At 41.1% G+C, this 15,311-nt stretch overlaps 1 protein-coding gene across 2 annotated transcripts in view; it reads right to left on the reverse strand.

Moving 5' to 3' along the window:
- COG7 (component of oligomeric golgi complex 7) overlaps positions 1-15,311 on the reverse strand; it is an 88,511-nt gene that overhangs the window by 58,041 nt on the left and 15,159 nt on the right. For both annotated transcript variants that reach the window (XM_065924499.1, XM_065924498.1), the window contains exons 5-6: positions 3,610-3,692; positions 2,295-2,417 (exon numbers count right to left, since the gene is read on the reverse strand). In XM_065924499.1, the coding sequence (XP_065780571.1) occupies positions 2,295-2,417; positions 3,610-3,692 (206 nt within the window). The remainder of the gene's footprint in view (positions 1-2,294; positions 2,418-3,609; positions 3,693-15,311) is intronic.

Here is a 15,311-nt window from a genome sequence, read left to right on the forward strand (position 1 = left end):
ACCACTTTGGAAAAGTGCTGATTTCTTATATATCTAAATATAGACCTAATCTATAACCCAGCAGTGCCTCTCCCATGTCTTTACCCAAGAGATATGAACACGCGGTATCCACAAAAAGACTTACAGAACAACGTTCAGAGCAGCTTTATTTGTAATCGCACCAAACTAGAAACAGTCCAAGAGTCTATCAAGAAAAGGCTGAATAAACAAAACTAAGATATATTCATACCATGTAAGAGCATTCAGTAATGAAAAGGAACAAACTACTGATACACACAACAACACGAATAAATCTTCAAAAAAAGGCTGAACGAAAGAAGCCTCAACAAAAGAACATACGCCATATAATTCCATTTACGTGAAATTCTACAACTGGCAAAACTAATTTATGGTGGGTAAAAAAGAGAAGAATGGTTGCCCTCAGTGATGCTGGTACAAAAACTAACTGAGAAGGAACACAAGACAACCTTCTAGGATGACAGCCGTGTTCTGTACCTTGGTAGGTGATTAGGTTAAACTGCATTTGTCAAAACTAATCAAATGGCATATTTAAGATCATCACATTTCACAATTTACCTAAAAAAATCTCAGTAAACAAACACTGAACTCTAGTCAATGATACATATGTTTGGAAATGAATTATGTTTGCAACTTACTTTGAAATGAGTCAAAAAGTAAGATGAGTCGGTGAACAGACAGACACATGGATAGATGGATAGACTTGTGATAAAGCAAACATAGCAAAATATTCAGTGTAGAACACAGGAGGTAGGTACATGCGTGTTCACTGTACAATTTTTTCAAATTTTCTGTATGCTGGGAAATTTTCATATTAAAAGACTGAGGATAAAAAGTCTTCAGAGACACATTCACCCTGGTACCTTTGGTTTTCTTCTGGTCTATACTGAGCTTTAGGAGATGACAGTCTTGTATCATGCTGATCTTTTGAAAAGAAAATGGGCCATGGGACAAAAGTGTAAATTAGCATAAACTTATATCTCATAGTGACTTCCCAGCTGGCTCAGTGGTAAAGAACCCGCCTGCCAATGTAGGAGACACAAGAGACCAAGAGACGAGGGTTCGATCCCTGGGTTGGGAAGATCCCCTGGAGTAGGAAGTGGCAACCCACTCCAGTATTCTTACCTGGAATTTTCCACGGACAGAGAAGCCTGGCGGGCTACAGTCCATACAGTCGCAAAGAGTCAGACAGGACTGAGCATGCACACATGCACACACATCACATCTTACAAAACTTGGGGTAAGGCCTGAATAGAAGTGTGAGAAGCCGAAATCCTTTTTCTGAGACACTGAGGGGCATCTGTACATATGCGCACGAACTGTCTTTATCCTCCTGATAGAAGCAGCAGACAAGGACACAGAAATGAGCGTGGATGGACAGGGTCACTGAAACTGACGATTACATAAAAACCATGAAACTTCCACAGGAGGTTGTTTTTTGTTTTGCTTGGTTGGTTTTTTTTTTTTTTTTTTTAAAGACTGAATGGTTCAAGAAGAAACAAGGATGGAGAAGACTGCTTCAATGATCTTGAACCACGTTGACGCTGTATGAGGAATCATCTCCAACCACCGTCAAGTTCATGCCTGCAAATGACTGACCAACACTTGAAGGGTGATTCACAATGAATTTTGAAAAAAATATAATAAGCCACACCATGAACAGGCCCAGTCAGTCATTACTCAGACAAAAAAAAGATCCAGGGCACCTCCCAGCATGAAGACATGGGACCAGTGGTTTATACCCTTTAAGGCTGAAAATTCGAGAAAGTAAAGGATGGAAAGTTCCTGTAAGTAAATGAAACGGAGTTCCTCTGTCTCACCTCTGCCCTAAGTCAGAGGGCACCTTTAAAACTCTATACCGCTCCTCTAACTCCTGGTGCATTGTGAAAACAAGGGAAACTCACTTTAGACCAGGTAAATTTTACCCAAAGTTAAGATAAAAAAGTCTGGTTCACTCATGCACAACCTGACTAAGGGCCTCCTGCTTTTAGATCAGAAGATAACGGCCTCCAGGAATTCCATGGGCTGGCTTGCTGAGCAACAAGCAACATTGTCACATTAGATCCTATTTAAGATACAGATATGAGCGATAAGAAGAGTTTGAACTGGAGACCTAAAGCTTTGCCTGCCTTGGGTTTCCAAGCTTATCTTTTAACCCTTCTGGTGATGGCAGCATAAGGGGAGGCTTTTTAAGCAGAGCTGAGGGCATCAAGGTCATCAGCCTCTCCCTTGGCACCACGGGCTCTGTCCTCCCGAAAACCCAGAGGAGCTGTTACCTGTGAAGCCCACTGGATTTGCGCGTGCCAAGCACCGAGCAAGGCGTCGTAGAGCCCAGTGAGCTGCCGGTCCAGGGGCAGGTCGCTCTGGCACAGCTCCTGCCAGGCCGCTAACAGCTGCACCTGTGGAGGCAGAACAAAGGAGGCCTTGGTGGGTCTGCTGAGATACACTGCCTGCTGCCCTCCTGCCCTCCCACCTCGGCAAGAGATCCACCACGACCCACTCTCCCAGGCAAGCAGGTACCCACGGATGACCACTGGCTTCAAAAAAGGCAGAAAAGGGACTTCCCTGGTGGTCCAGTGGTTAGGAATCCACCTTCCAATGCAGGGGACATGGGTTCAGTCCTTGGTTGGGGAACGAAGATCCCATGTGCCACAGAGCAACTAGGCCCACGGGTCATAATGAAGACCCCACATGCTGCAACCAAGATCCAACGCAGCCAAATAAATAAATAATTTTTTCAAAAGGCAGAAAAAACATTTACAGTCCACCTGCTCTGTTGTCATTTAGGGCTTTAATCTGTCACCCTCTAAGTGATCCTTTCTCCTTTTATCTTTCGCCCAAAGCATGCCAATATATTCAGCATGCCCCCATTCTTCTGAATAGACCTCAGGGATGGCCATGAAGATGCATTTTAGCTTCATGTCCTAACCCCACTGCTTAAAAGACATGTGAGCATTGGCTTTGCAGGAATTAAGTTAACTCAGGAAGCTGTCATATTTTCAGCAAATTAATCTCAACAAACCTAGGCAACAGATAAAATTCTCAAGGTTTACTGAAAGCATAATAAACCTTATGATGAGAATCTCCCTTAAAAGACAAAAATGTGGTGGCTTAGTCATTAAGTCGCGTCCAACCCTTGCAACCCCATGGACTGTATAGCCCGCCAGGCTCCTCTGTCCATGGGATTCTTCAGGCAAGAATACTGGAGTGGGTTGCCATTTCCTTCTCCAGGGCCTCTTTCCCACCCAGGAATCAAACCTGGGTCTCCTGCATTGCAGGCAGATTCTTTACTGATTGAGCTTTGAGGGAATCCCAAAACAAAAAAAATGGGAAAAACTAAAAACTCTTCCATCGTAAAGAAAATCCGGCTACAAAAACAAAGGCTGAAAACCAATGACTCTTTTTCCCAACTTAATTAAATGAATCCAGAGGCTGGACCAAGGGCACCCCCTACTGGCTAATTAAAAGAAAAAGTCCAGAGAGCATGTAGGCGAACATTTTTACCTTTAAGTAAGACACTGAGATTTGAAACTGGGACTGTGGCCCAGTTCTACAAACATTCCACAGTGGCAATCACTCACAGCTTCTCACCTTGTGGCACTTGTAGTAGTATGCAAGAAGTTGGGGCATCCGGTCAATTTCACTAAAAACCTTCACAAACATTTTGGACTGATCTAAAGAAAAACAACAGAAAATGGAAAATGTGTACATACTGTTACTAAGTTTTCTGTTGCACCCAAGAGCAAGAATTCAATAGGAGAAACGTGGATTAATTGTGAGCTGCTATTCAGAAGTTTCTACCTAGACAATGAATTAACTCATGTGTTGAGATCATAAACATGAAAAACAAGTGAAGTTAAGGGTAGAACATGTGACTCAGTGAGATACCACAAGCCCTGGTTTGTTGAGAACACTGCATCCGTAAGCATCACTGAACTTCTCTGGTGGTCAGGTGGTTAAGAATCCACCTGCCAATGCAGGGGACATGGGTTCCACCCCTGGTCTGGGAGGATTCCACACGCCACGAACAACTAAGCCTGTGCACCCTAGAGCCCATGCTCTGCAACAAGAGAAGTCACTGCAATGAGAAGCCCGCACGCCACAACTAGAGAAGAGTCCCCACTGCCTCCAACTAGAGAAAGCCCAGGCACAGCAATGAAGATCCAGTACAGTCAAAAATAGAGAAATAAAAATTAAAGAAAAAAACCTTGCTCATTTAAAGAAAAAAAAAAAAAAGGCATCATTGATAGAGCTCAGGTTATACAACAGCAAAGGAAACCTCACATGTGAATGGAAAAATGAATTAGAATCGGGGCTGGGAGTGGGGACGGGGGCTGGGCTCTCACTCTGCAGGTCGTTCAAGGGCAGGATGAGTACGTCCTTCAACCTGGTGTTTTTGGCATCTCACCTGACTCTAGACTAGAATCAAAAAAATGTCAGGGGCAGAAAGGTGTCTAAAGTAACCATCAATCAACCACATCATCAGGGTGAGGAAACTGCAGCCCAGAGAACTTCAGTTGCCTGCAGGTCAACAGCGGGACCGCTGACAGAGGGACAGGCTGAACTGTACGCTGCTGCTGCTACTCAACCACTTCTGACCTACAAAAACAGGCATTTCATGGGACCCAAGCTAGTATTCACAGGATCTAAAAAGTACTGGCACGAGCAGACTTTCTGTCAGGTGCTAAGAAGAAATCAAGCTCTTTGATGCCCCAGGGCCTTTGTACTTACTGTGTCTGGGATGCTCTGCTGGCTCTCCCTCAGCGGGGAGGGAACAACAGAAAATACATATACACTGTTACCAGGTTTTCTGTTGCAGCCAAGAGCAAGAATTCAGCAGGATAAATGTGGATTAATTCATTGTGAGCTTGTATTCAGAAGTGCCTACCCAGACAATGAATTAACTTCTGTGTGGACATCATACCCATGAAAAACAGGTAAAGTTAAGGGTAGAACATGTGACTCAATCAGATACCACAAGCCCCGGCTTGCTGAGAACACTGCATCAGTAAGCAACTGACAGTATGCATGAGTGCACGTGCGCTACATTGCCTCAGTCGTGTCTGACTCTTGTGACCCCGCGGACTGTAGCCCACCAGGCTCCCCTGTCCATGGAATCCTCCACACAAGAATACCGGAGAGGGTTGCCACGCCGTCCTCCAGGGGATCTTTCCAACCCAGGGATCAAACCCACGTCCCCAGCATCCCCTGCACTGGCAGGTGGGTTCTTTACCAATAGAGCCACCCAAGAAGCCCCAACTGACTGTAAGTAGGAAGGAAAAACTGCCCGCAATCCTATCACTCCTGTTAAACACTGCCATCATTTTAGTGAACTGTCAAAAAATGTTTTTAGAAAGAAAGTGCTACAGTGAGCACTGGTCTAAATATATAATTCAATGTTAAGAAAGTTCTACCCAACAGAGTAGAATTGATTTCTTGAAACAAATAATAAAGCAGAATTAGCCAACAGCAAATCCATTTAGCAAAAGCACTGTAAAACCTTAAAAGTAACAATACGTGGGTCTTTTGCCCTTATAAAGGGGAAGCCCATGGCTCAGATGGTAAGGAGTCTGTCTGCAATGCGGAAAACCTGGGTTCGATCCCTGAGTTGGGAAGATCCCCTGGAGAAGGAAATGGCAACCCGTTCCAGTATTCTTGCCTGGGAAATCCCATGGATGGAGGAGCCTGGCAGGTTACAAGTCCACAAGGTGGCAAAGAGTTGGACATGAATGAGTGACTTCATGACTTCACTTTCTTTTTCGCTACCCTTATAGAGGAATCTGAGTTTTCAAGATCAATACATTAAATAGACAAATTTGTAAAACTGAGTTTAACAAGTTCCTGATTTGGACAAAAGAGAGAAAAAGAAAGTCTATTTTGGCAACCAGAGGACTTCTAGGCTCTTAGCATATAACCAATTCAATTCAAAAAGACCAGTGAGCAACTGCTGAGACAGGGCCCCCTGCCAGGCCTCTGTGGACCTGACATTCTGGCCACCCCACATCTACTGTCCTTCTTCTAAAAGAACTATGGTCTTCATAGTGGCTATACTAGTTTGCATTCTCACCAACAGTGTAAGAGAGTTCCCTTTTTTCTGCACCCTCTCCAGCATTTATTGTTTGCAGACTTTTTGATAGCAGCCATTCTGATTGGTGTGAGATGGTACCTCACTGTGGTTTTGATTTGCATTTCTCTGATAATGAGTGATGTTGAGCATCTTTTCATGTGTTTGTTAGCCATCTGTATGTCTTCTTTGGAGAAATGTCTGTTTAGTTCTTTGACCCATTTTTTGATTGGGTCGTTTATTATTCTGGTATTGAGCTACATGAGCTGCTTGTTTATTTTTGAGATTAGTTCTTTGTCAGTTGCTTCATTTGCTATTATTTTCTCCCATTTTGAAGGCTGTCTTTTCAGCTTGCTTGTAGTTTCCTTCATTGTGCAAAAGCTTTTAATTATATCCCATTTGTTTATTTTTGCTTTTATTTCCATTACTCTGGGAGGTGGGTCATAGAGGATCCTGCTGGGATTTATGTCAGAGAATGTTTTACCTATGTTTTCTTCTAGGAGTTTATAGTTTCAGGTCTTACATTTAGATCTTCAATCCATTTTGAGTTTATTTTTGTGTATGGTGTTAGAAAGTGTTCTAGTTTCATTCTTTTACAAGTGGTTGACCAGTTTCCCCAGCACCACTTGTTAAAGAGATTGTCTTTTCTCCACTGTATATTCTTGCCTCCTTTGTCAAAGATAAGCTGTCCATAGGTGCATGGATTTATCTCTGGGCTTTCTATTTTGTTCCATTGATCTATATTTCTGTCTTTGTGCCAGTACCATACTGTCTTGATGACTGTGGCTTTGTAGTACAGCCTTAAGTCAGGCAGGTTGATCCCTCCAGTTTCACTCTTCTTCCTCAAGATTGCTTTGGCTATTTGAGGTTTTTTGTATTTCCACACAAACTATGAAATTACTTGTTCTAGTTCTGTGAAAAATACCATTGGAAGCTTGATAGGGATTGCACTGAATCTACAGATTCAATGGGTAATATACTCATTTTCACTATATTGATTCTTTCAATCCATGAACATGGTATATTCTCCATCTATTTGTGTCATCTTTGATTTCTTTCATCAGTGTCCTATAGTTTTCTATATATAGGTCTTTTGTTTCTTTAGGTAGATTTATTCCTAAGTATTTTATTCTTTTTGTTGCAATGGTAAATGGAACTGTTTCCTTAATTTCTCTTTCTGTTTTCTCATTGTTAGTGTATAGGAATGCAAGGGATTTCTGTGTATTGATTTTATAACCTGCAACTTTACTATATTCATTGATTAGCTCTAGTAATTTTCTGGTGGTGTCTTTAGGGTTTTCTATGTAGAGGATCACGTCATCTGCAAACAGTGAGAGTTTTACTTCCTCTTTTCCAATCTGGATTCCTTTTATTTCTTTTTCTTCTCTGATTGTTGTGGCTAAAACTTTCAAAACTATGTTGAATAGCAGTGGTGAGAGTGGGCACCCTTGTCTTGTTCCTGACTTTAGAGGAAATGCTTTCAATTTTTCATCACTGAGGATAATGTTTGCTGTGGGTTTATCATATATGGCTTTTATTATGCTGAGGTATGTTCCCTCTATGCCTGCTTTCTGAAGGGTTTTTTTTTTTTTATCATAAACGGATGTTGAATTTTGTCAAAGGCTTTCTCTGCATCTATTGAGATAATCATATGGCTTTTATCTTTCAATTTTTTAATGTGTTGTATGACATTGATTGATTTGCAAATATTGAAGAATCAAAGAATCCTTGCATCCCTTGGATAAAGCCCACTTGCTCATGATGTATGATCTTTTTAATATATTGTTGGATTCTGTTCGCTAGAATTTTATTGAGGATTTTATAGTCTATGTTCATCAGTGATATTGGCCTGTAGTTATCTTTTTTTGTGGCATCTTTGCCTGGTTTTCGAATTAAGTGATAGTGTCCTCACTGAATGAGTTTGGCAGTTTACCTTCCTCTGAAATTTTCTGGAAGAGTTTGAGTTGAATAGGTGTTAGTTCTCTAAATTTTTGGTAGAATTCACCTGTGAAGCCACCTGGTCCTGGGCTTTTGTTTGTTGGAAGATTTTTTATTACAATTTTGATTTCTGTGCTTGTGATGGGTCTGTTATGATTTTTCTATTTCTTCCTGGTTAACTTTTGGAAGGTTATACTTTTCTAAAAATTCATCCATTTTTTCCAAGTTGTTTATTTTATTGTCATATAGTTGGTGATGGTAGTCTCTTATGATCCTTTGTATTTCTGTGTAGTCTGTTGTGGTTTCTCCATTTTCATTTCTAATTTTGTTGATTTGATTCTTCTCACTTTTTTCTTGATGAGTTTGGCTAATGGTTTGTCTATTTCTTCTCAAAGAACCAGCTTTTAGTTTTGTTGATTTTTGCTACAGTCTCCTTTGTTTCTTTGTCATTTATTTCTGTCCTAATTTTTATGATTGCTTTCCTTCCATTAACCCTAAGGTTTTTCATTTCTTCTTCTTCTAGTTGCTTTAGGTGTAAAGTTAGGTTATTTATTTGATTTTTCTCTTGTTTCTTGAGGTAAGCTTGTATTGCTATGAACCTTCCCCTTAGCACTACTTTTACTGAATCCCATAGGTTTTGAGTTGTCATGTTTTCATTTGTTTCTATGCATATTTTGACAGCCACTATGAAGAACAGTGTGGAGATTCCTTAAAAAACTGGAAATAGAACTGCCATACAACCCAGCAATCCCACTGCTGGTCATACACACCAAGGAAACCAGAATTGAAAGAGACACGTGTACCCCAATGTTCATCACAGCACTGTTTACAACAGCCAGGACATGGAAGCAACCTAGAAGTCCATCAGCAGATGAATGGATAAGAAAGCTGTGGCACATATACACAATGGAATATTATTCAGCTATTAAAAAGAATGCATTTGGATCAGCTCTAATGAGGTACATGAAACCAGAGTCTATTATAAAGAGTGAAGTAACTCAGAAAGAAAAACACCAATACAGTATATTAACACATATATATGGAGTTTAGAAACATGGTAATGATGACCCTATATGTGAGACAGCAAAAGAGACACAGAGATAAAGAATAGACTTTTGGACTCTGTGGGAGAAGGCGAGGGAGGGATGATTTGAGAGAATAGCATTGAAACATGTATATTATCATAAGTGAAACAGATCACCCATTCAGGTTCAATGCATGAGACAGGGTGCTCAGGGCTGGTGCACTGGGACGACCCTGAGGGATGGGATGAGGAGGGAGATGGGAGGGGAGTTGAGGATGGGGGACACATGTACATCCGTGGCTGATTCATGTCAATGTACGGCAAAATCCATTACAATATTGTAAAGAAATTAGCCTCCAATTAAAATAAATCAATTCATTAAAAAAAAAAAAAGAACTATGGTCTTCCTCTGGGGAACCATATCCCTGCCTCCCATTCTCCTAAGATTTAAATGTTTTCAGTGGAACAACTCCACCCACAGCTCTGGGATGATACCCAGGCCTGGTCAACCAGAGTGTTGAGTCCTATCGCTTCTCAGCCTTTTGGCTAAGATCAAGTGCAGAGTCTTGAGTCCACATGATCAAAGTAACTGATTCAGAGGTGCCAAAGCTGCACATGAAATAAAATCAAGATTAATCCTGACACCCCTTCTTGAACTGCCAGAAAGGAAGATTAGAACTGCAATGGCAACCACACAAAGAATGTGCCTGCAAGTAAAACCAACACATAGGAAGACAGAGCCAAGAAATGGCAAGAGAGAGACTCTGGGTTCTAAAGACATAGCTTGTGCTCCTGAATCAAGTCAGGCCTTCAGCAAGTTTATCCCTGAACTTCTCAGTTCCATAAATCAATACAATCTCTTTTTCCTTTAAGCCATTTTGAAATAGGTTTCCATCACTTGACACCAAGAGAATCTCAAACTGATACAGGTATCATGTGAAAAAGATATTCACGCGGTCCCCAAGTCTCTACCTCACGTACCCAAAGTGTAATAATAAACAGCCAATGGGTTACCATTTCATATCAATAACTGACTTTTAATTATAAACAGTATAAAAACCTTATGGCACCAATAGGAAGCATCCTGGGCCTTGACATTAAAAAATGAAGAGTCCCCCAAAATTCATTTATCCTGCATATGATTTTGCATTTTATTTAGACTTAAGAAAATACGCTGCACATAGGCTATATGTCATAATTATATGTTAAATAAAATAAATATATAGAAAAATGCTCTTAAATCTCTTCCTAAAATAGTTCCCCCAATATATCAGTCTGTACAACTTACCCCACCCCACCCCCGTTTCTGTCTAGGTGTAGACAGCAAGCACCACCCTTCCAGGCATGTGCTGAGAGCTGCCCTTCACTTCTCCCACTCTCTGATGCTCATTTTTCCTGCAGAAAGAGAATACCTGGTTAAATGTACAGGCAAATATAAACAGCAGCAATGATAATATCTGAGGCCTTCGAAACGTAGAGTAGGTAGCAACACCGAAACAAAGTCACTAGGGGTAAGCTAGTCCACTTTTCATTCACAGAACTCCCAAAGCTTCTCCATTTATGCAAGCTCACTTATAACCTCGGGGCAACCCTATGAGGTAAGGGGACACCAAAATAAATAAGTTTGTCAAGATCACACAACTAGAAGGGCCCAGACATGTCTTGGCCAGGTTCCTGAGACACCATCTAACTACTGTGACTTGTCCAGAATGACGACTGACAGAAATAAGACTTTAAATCTGAGCACCAGTGAAGAATCCCGGGAGCGTACATCCAGCTGTATGAAACCGCATTCCAAAGGAAGGTCTCTGGCGAACATGTGGTACTTGGAACAAAGTGTTACCCCCAAGAACGCATTTGGAAAAAACCAGGGAGTACGGAGAGCTGGAAGAATGAGAAAGGGATAAAAAGGTGATCAGAAACTTCAGGATAAACATGAAGCTGAACAGGAAAGGGAACGAAATCACAGCTGAAATTACCTGGGCTTGACTCAGCAAAAATTAATGATCTATAAAGTTGTGATAATACAAATATTGTTTACTGATTCAATTAAAATAAGGAGACAGGAGGATAATGGGGAAGAGAAAGAGGAGTGGTATGAAAGCTAAATCCTTAGCTGGAACAACAGAAGTCAACAGACAATGCCTAAAAAATTGAAACATGAAGAAATAAACTAATATATTTATCATGCAGAAAGATAAAGTAAAAGACCACAGAAAAACAGCTCTAAAAGTGGTGGCCTTCTTGGGTAAGGACTAGGTAGAGAAAGATGTTACTTTCCCCTTTTAGACCTTTTGGTACTACTTAACTTTTCAGCACTGCAGATGATGGAAAAACACTTAACTAAATTCAAGAAAGTGGAAGTGAAAGTGTTAGTCACTCAGTCGTGTCTACCTCTCTGCGACCCTATGGAGCCCGCCAGGCTCCTCTGTCCGTGGAGTTCTCCAGGCAAGAATACTAGGGTGGGTTGCCATTCCCTTCTCCAGGGGATCTTCCTGACCCGGGGGTCGAACCCAGGTCTCCAGCATTGCAGGCACATTCTGTACCGTCCTAGCCACCAGGGAAACCCAAAATCAAGAAAAAACCCCAACTAACTCATGTGTAGGTCTGGACTTCCAAATTGTATTGACAGTTTAGTTAAATCTGCTGAGCTGTATGGCTTTTTGGAAATGATGCAGCTCTCATTCTAAGAGAGTGTTCAGGAGTTCTTTACTGGCCTCTTAGGAATTATTCCCTTTAGGCGGTTATAAGGGCTACAAGTCTTGAATGAGAGGTTCCGGAGAAAGAGGAAGCAATATTCCCTGGAGGCCTTCTCTGGATCAGGAGCTGCACACTTGTCTTGTTTAATCCTCCCAAGAACATAGTGCGTATTCTACGCTCATTTCACTGAGCAGGAAGTGGAGGTCTCTGCTAATATGCGGCACCCCAAAGATTTGAAACTAGCTCTGCCCATCTCCAAAGTCTACAGTCCTTCTATTCTTGCCACATTCCTCAGCAGACTAGTAAATTGTCAGCAGCAATGAAATCATTCCCTCAATAGAAACTCCTTAATTTGTTCAAGGCAAACTATGCTCTGTCCCCACCTTCCTTTCCAGCCTCACCTTTGACCATTTCCCAATGTTCATTCCACTAAAATGGGTTAATTATTATTCCCAAAACAGACCCTGAATTTTCTTCTTTCTATACCATCCAAATATACATTATTCCTTCTGCCCTAAATGCTTTTCTTCACCTATCAAATCCCTATATCTGTGAGAATATGTTCATGCTATATTGCTAAAGGGAGCAAAAAAGATGCAAAATTGCCTATACTCAATGCATGTATTTTCCTTAAAAGATATATATATACAAAGGAAATAAAACTGGAAAAACTACTAACGGTCAAAAAATTTTAAAGTAATAATAATAAAGGGACTTCCCTGGTGATTCAGTGGTTAAGGCTTTGTGCTTCCAATGCAGGAGGTGAAAGTTTGATCCCTGGTCAAGGAACTAAGATCCCACATGCCACAGGGCACAGCCAAAAAATTAATTAATTTTAAAAAACTTTTTTAATTTAAGAAAAATACTAGCAGTCACCTCTGGGTGGTGAGTTTACTGGTATATCATTTCCTTTTTTATACTTTTCTCCATTTTTTTCAAATTTCAGTAACTTGCACATGTATTATTTTATAATCAGAAGCAATTTAAAAATTTTTTAATTCATCTCTTTCAAGGTTCTGCGCATATACTAGCTCTTTCATAAAAGCTTCCTCGATTTTCCTTCATCCTGGGGAGGCCTAAGGCAGTTTTCACATTCCATTCTGTAATAAAATTATCTGTGTACTTGTTTTCTCCCAGCCTCACCCTCAACCAAGGTGTAAAGTCCGTGAAGGATAGCAATCTTTTTCATTTTTGTATTCCCTGCCATTCCTCACGTAATTAATATTTTAAACACTATTTACAAGTTAGTAATCCCTTTGAAAATTCCTACTCCGATTACTCAGATGGGAAGTAAACAAACAAACTAAACTCCTACACGTTCATATATTTAATGGTTTGAGGAATAAGAAAATTATCTGGTAAACACCAGCATTCAACAGATAGCAATGGACCCTTTGGGTCTAATATCAAGTACTTTCTTACATTTTTCCCTAAGGGCAGAGGAAGTGCTAAACACAACACTTGGTTCCAAGCCTACTGATAAAAAAACAAGAGATACAATTTCAGCAGCCTCCCATGAACGCAGCATCTCTGGCTGCCATCTGCCCCCTTCTGGTCAAAACACAGATGCCACAGCCTTAGAATAAAATTTAAAAGAAGGAATGGGGGAAAAAACCCTGAGCTAACAGGTGCAAAAAACCTCTTTATATCTGTTCTGTTTTCCTCCATTTCTGCTAAGTCCAATAAGCAGCTGAGAAGGAAAAGCTGTAACAGCAACCACTGCGGATTTAACTCAGCTAAACTCCAGAGACTAGCCAGTAGTTCTCACTGTAAGGGGCAGGACTCCATGAGTTTAAAAATGACTATGTGCTTTTAAAATGCTTATTATTTTCATAAGATCACTTAGATAAATGAATATCCCTGCTATATGTAAAATTAGGCTCCAAAAAGTTGCTTCAATTTATGAACTGAATCCACTAGTTGTATAAAATGAATGAGGCATGTATACTTGACGATTGTGGATATTGTGTAGGGGATATACTAATTTATCAGATTTCCCTTTAAAAATTGTTAGATAAAGAAGCACCCTAGCCTTCTTGGAAAGATAATTGATTAAAGAGCATATTAATTTTGTGGCAGGAAAAAACCCTTCCCAGTGCTCATCAAAATTAACCACCAAAGAAAAACAGTTTCATCCATCTGTGTTGACGCCAGGAAAACATCCATACTACACACTTCAAAGAATACCAATCAGATATTCAGTCATTTTGGCCGATGAGTGGGTATGCTGGGAGAACCTGGACATTAGCATGGGGCACCACAATGGAAAGGTAGAGACCAAGGGCCAAGGAGGCCTGGGAGGCAGGGGAGGGTCTGCTTCCACCCCAGCTCGGCAGTGGGGCAGCCTCAGGACCCATTTCCCCCTTCTGAATCAGCATCCTGCTTACAAAGAGCAGAATCTAGAATCAAGTCTGATTCAGATTTGTGAATGAAAGCTGTCAAATACAGCTTACTCCAAAACCAAAACCAAAGCCCATGATCCTGACCCACAGGGCATTCTTCAAACCTGATTCCAGCACCAAGTAGCCAATTCACACAGAAGGAAAGGAAAAAAACTTAAAATTCATGGAGCCCCCGTCCCCACTCCTACTTCCCTAATCCCCTATCAAATGGATGCATACCCCAAGCACACAAGTGAGCTCCATGGTCTACAACTGCAACAAATTCACCAGAAAACCGGAGGAATAAAACTGCCAGATGGTGATTTTCCAAAGGTCCAGCTCTAGTCCTGGAATCATGCTAATGAAGAGAAGATGCAAAATAAAGAGCTGACAAATGGGGACGACATGGAATGAAGAGGCTGGAGAAGAGTCCTGAATCCATTCTCTTTGGGCAACTGAAGAGCACAACAGAGAATGTAGCCTTTAAATCAAGGGCAAGAGGAAAGCTTTCAATTAAGTCCAGGTAAACAAGGAGGCTTGATCCTTGGAAGAAAAGCTATGACAAACCTAGACAGCGTATTAAAAAGCAGAGACATCAGTTTGCCAACAAAGGTCCACCTAGTCAAGTCTATGGTTTTTCCAGTAATCATGTACAGATGAGAAAGTTGGACCATAAAGAAGGGTGAATGCCAAAGAATTGATGCTTTCAAACTGTGGTGCCGGAAAAGACCCTTGAGAGTCGCTTGGACTCCAAGATCAAACTAGTCAATCCCAAAGGAAATTAACCCTGAATATTCATTGGAAGGACTGATGCTGAAGCTGAAGCTGCAATACTTCGGCCACCTGATGCAAACAGCTGACTCATTGGAAAAGACCCTGATGCTGGGAAAGACTGAGGGCAAGAGGAGAAGGGTGTGACAGAGGATGAGATGGTTAGATGGCATCATTGACTCAATGGACATGAGTTTATTTTTTTTTATTTTATTTATTTATTTGGCTGCATCAGGTCTTAGTTGTGGCCCATGGGCTTAATTTAATGGCTCCACAGCATGTGGGATCTTAGTTCCTCAACCAGAGATTGAACCCATGTCCCCTGCAGAGCAAGCCAGATTCTCAACCACTGGACCACCAGGGAAGTCCCCTGGACATGAGTTTAAACAAACTCCGGGAGATAGTGAAGGACAGG

The sequence above is a fragment of the Muntiacus reevesi genome, chromosome 2 (genome assembly GCF_963930625.1).
Source record: "Muntiacus reevesi chromosome 2, mMunRee1.1, whole genome shotgun sequence".
Taxonomy (NCBI): Eukaryota; Metazoa; Chordata; class Mammalia; order Artiodactyla; family Cervidae; genus Muntiacus; species Muntiacus reevesi.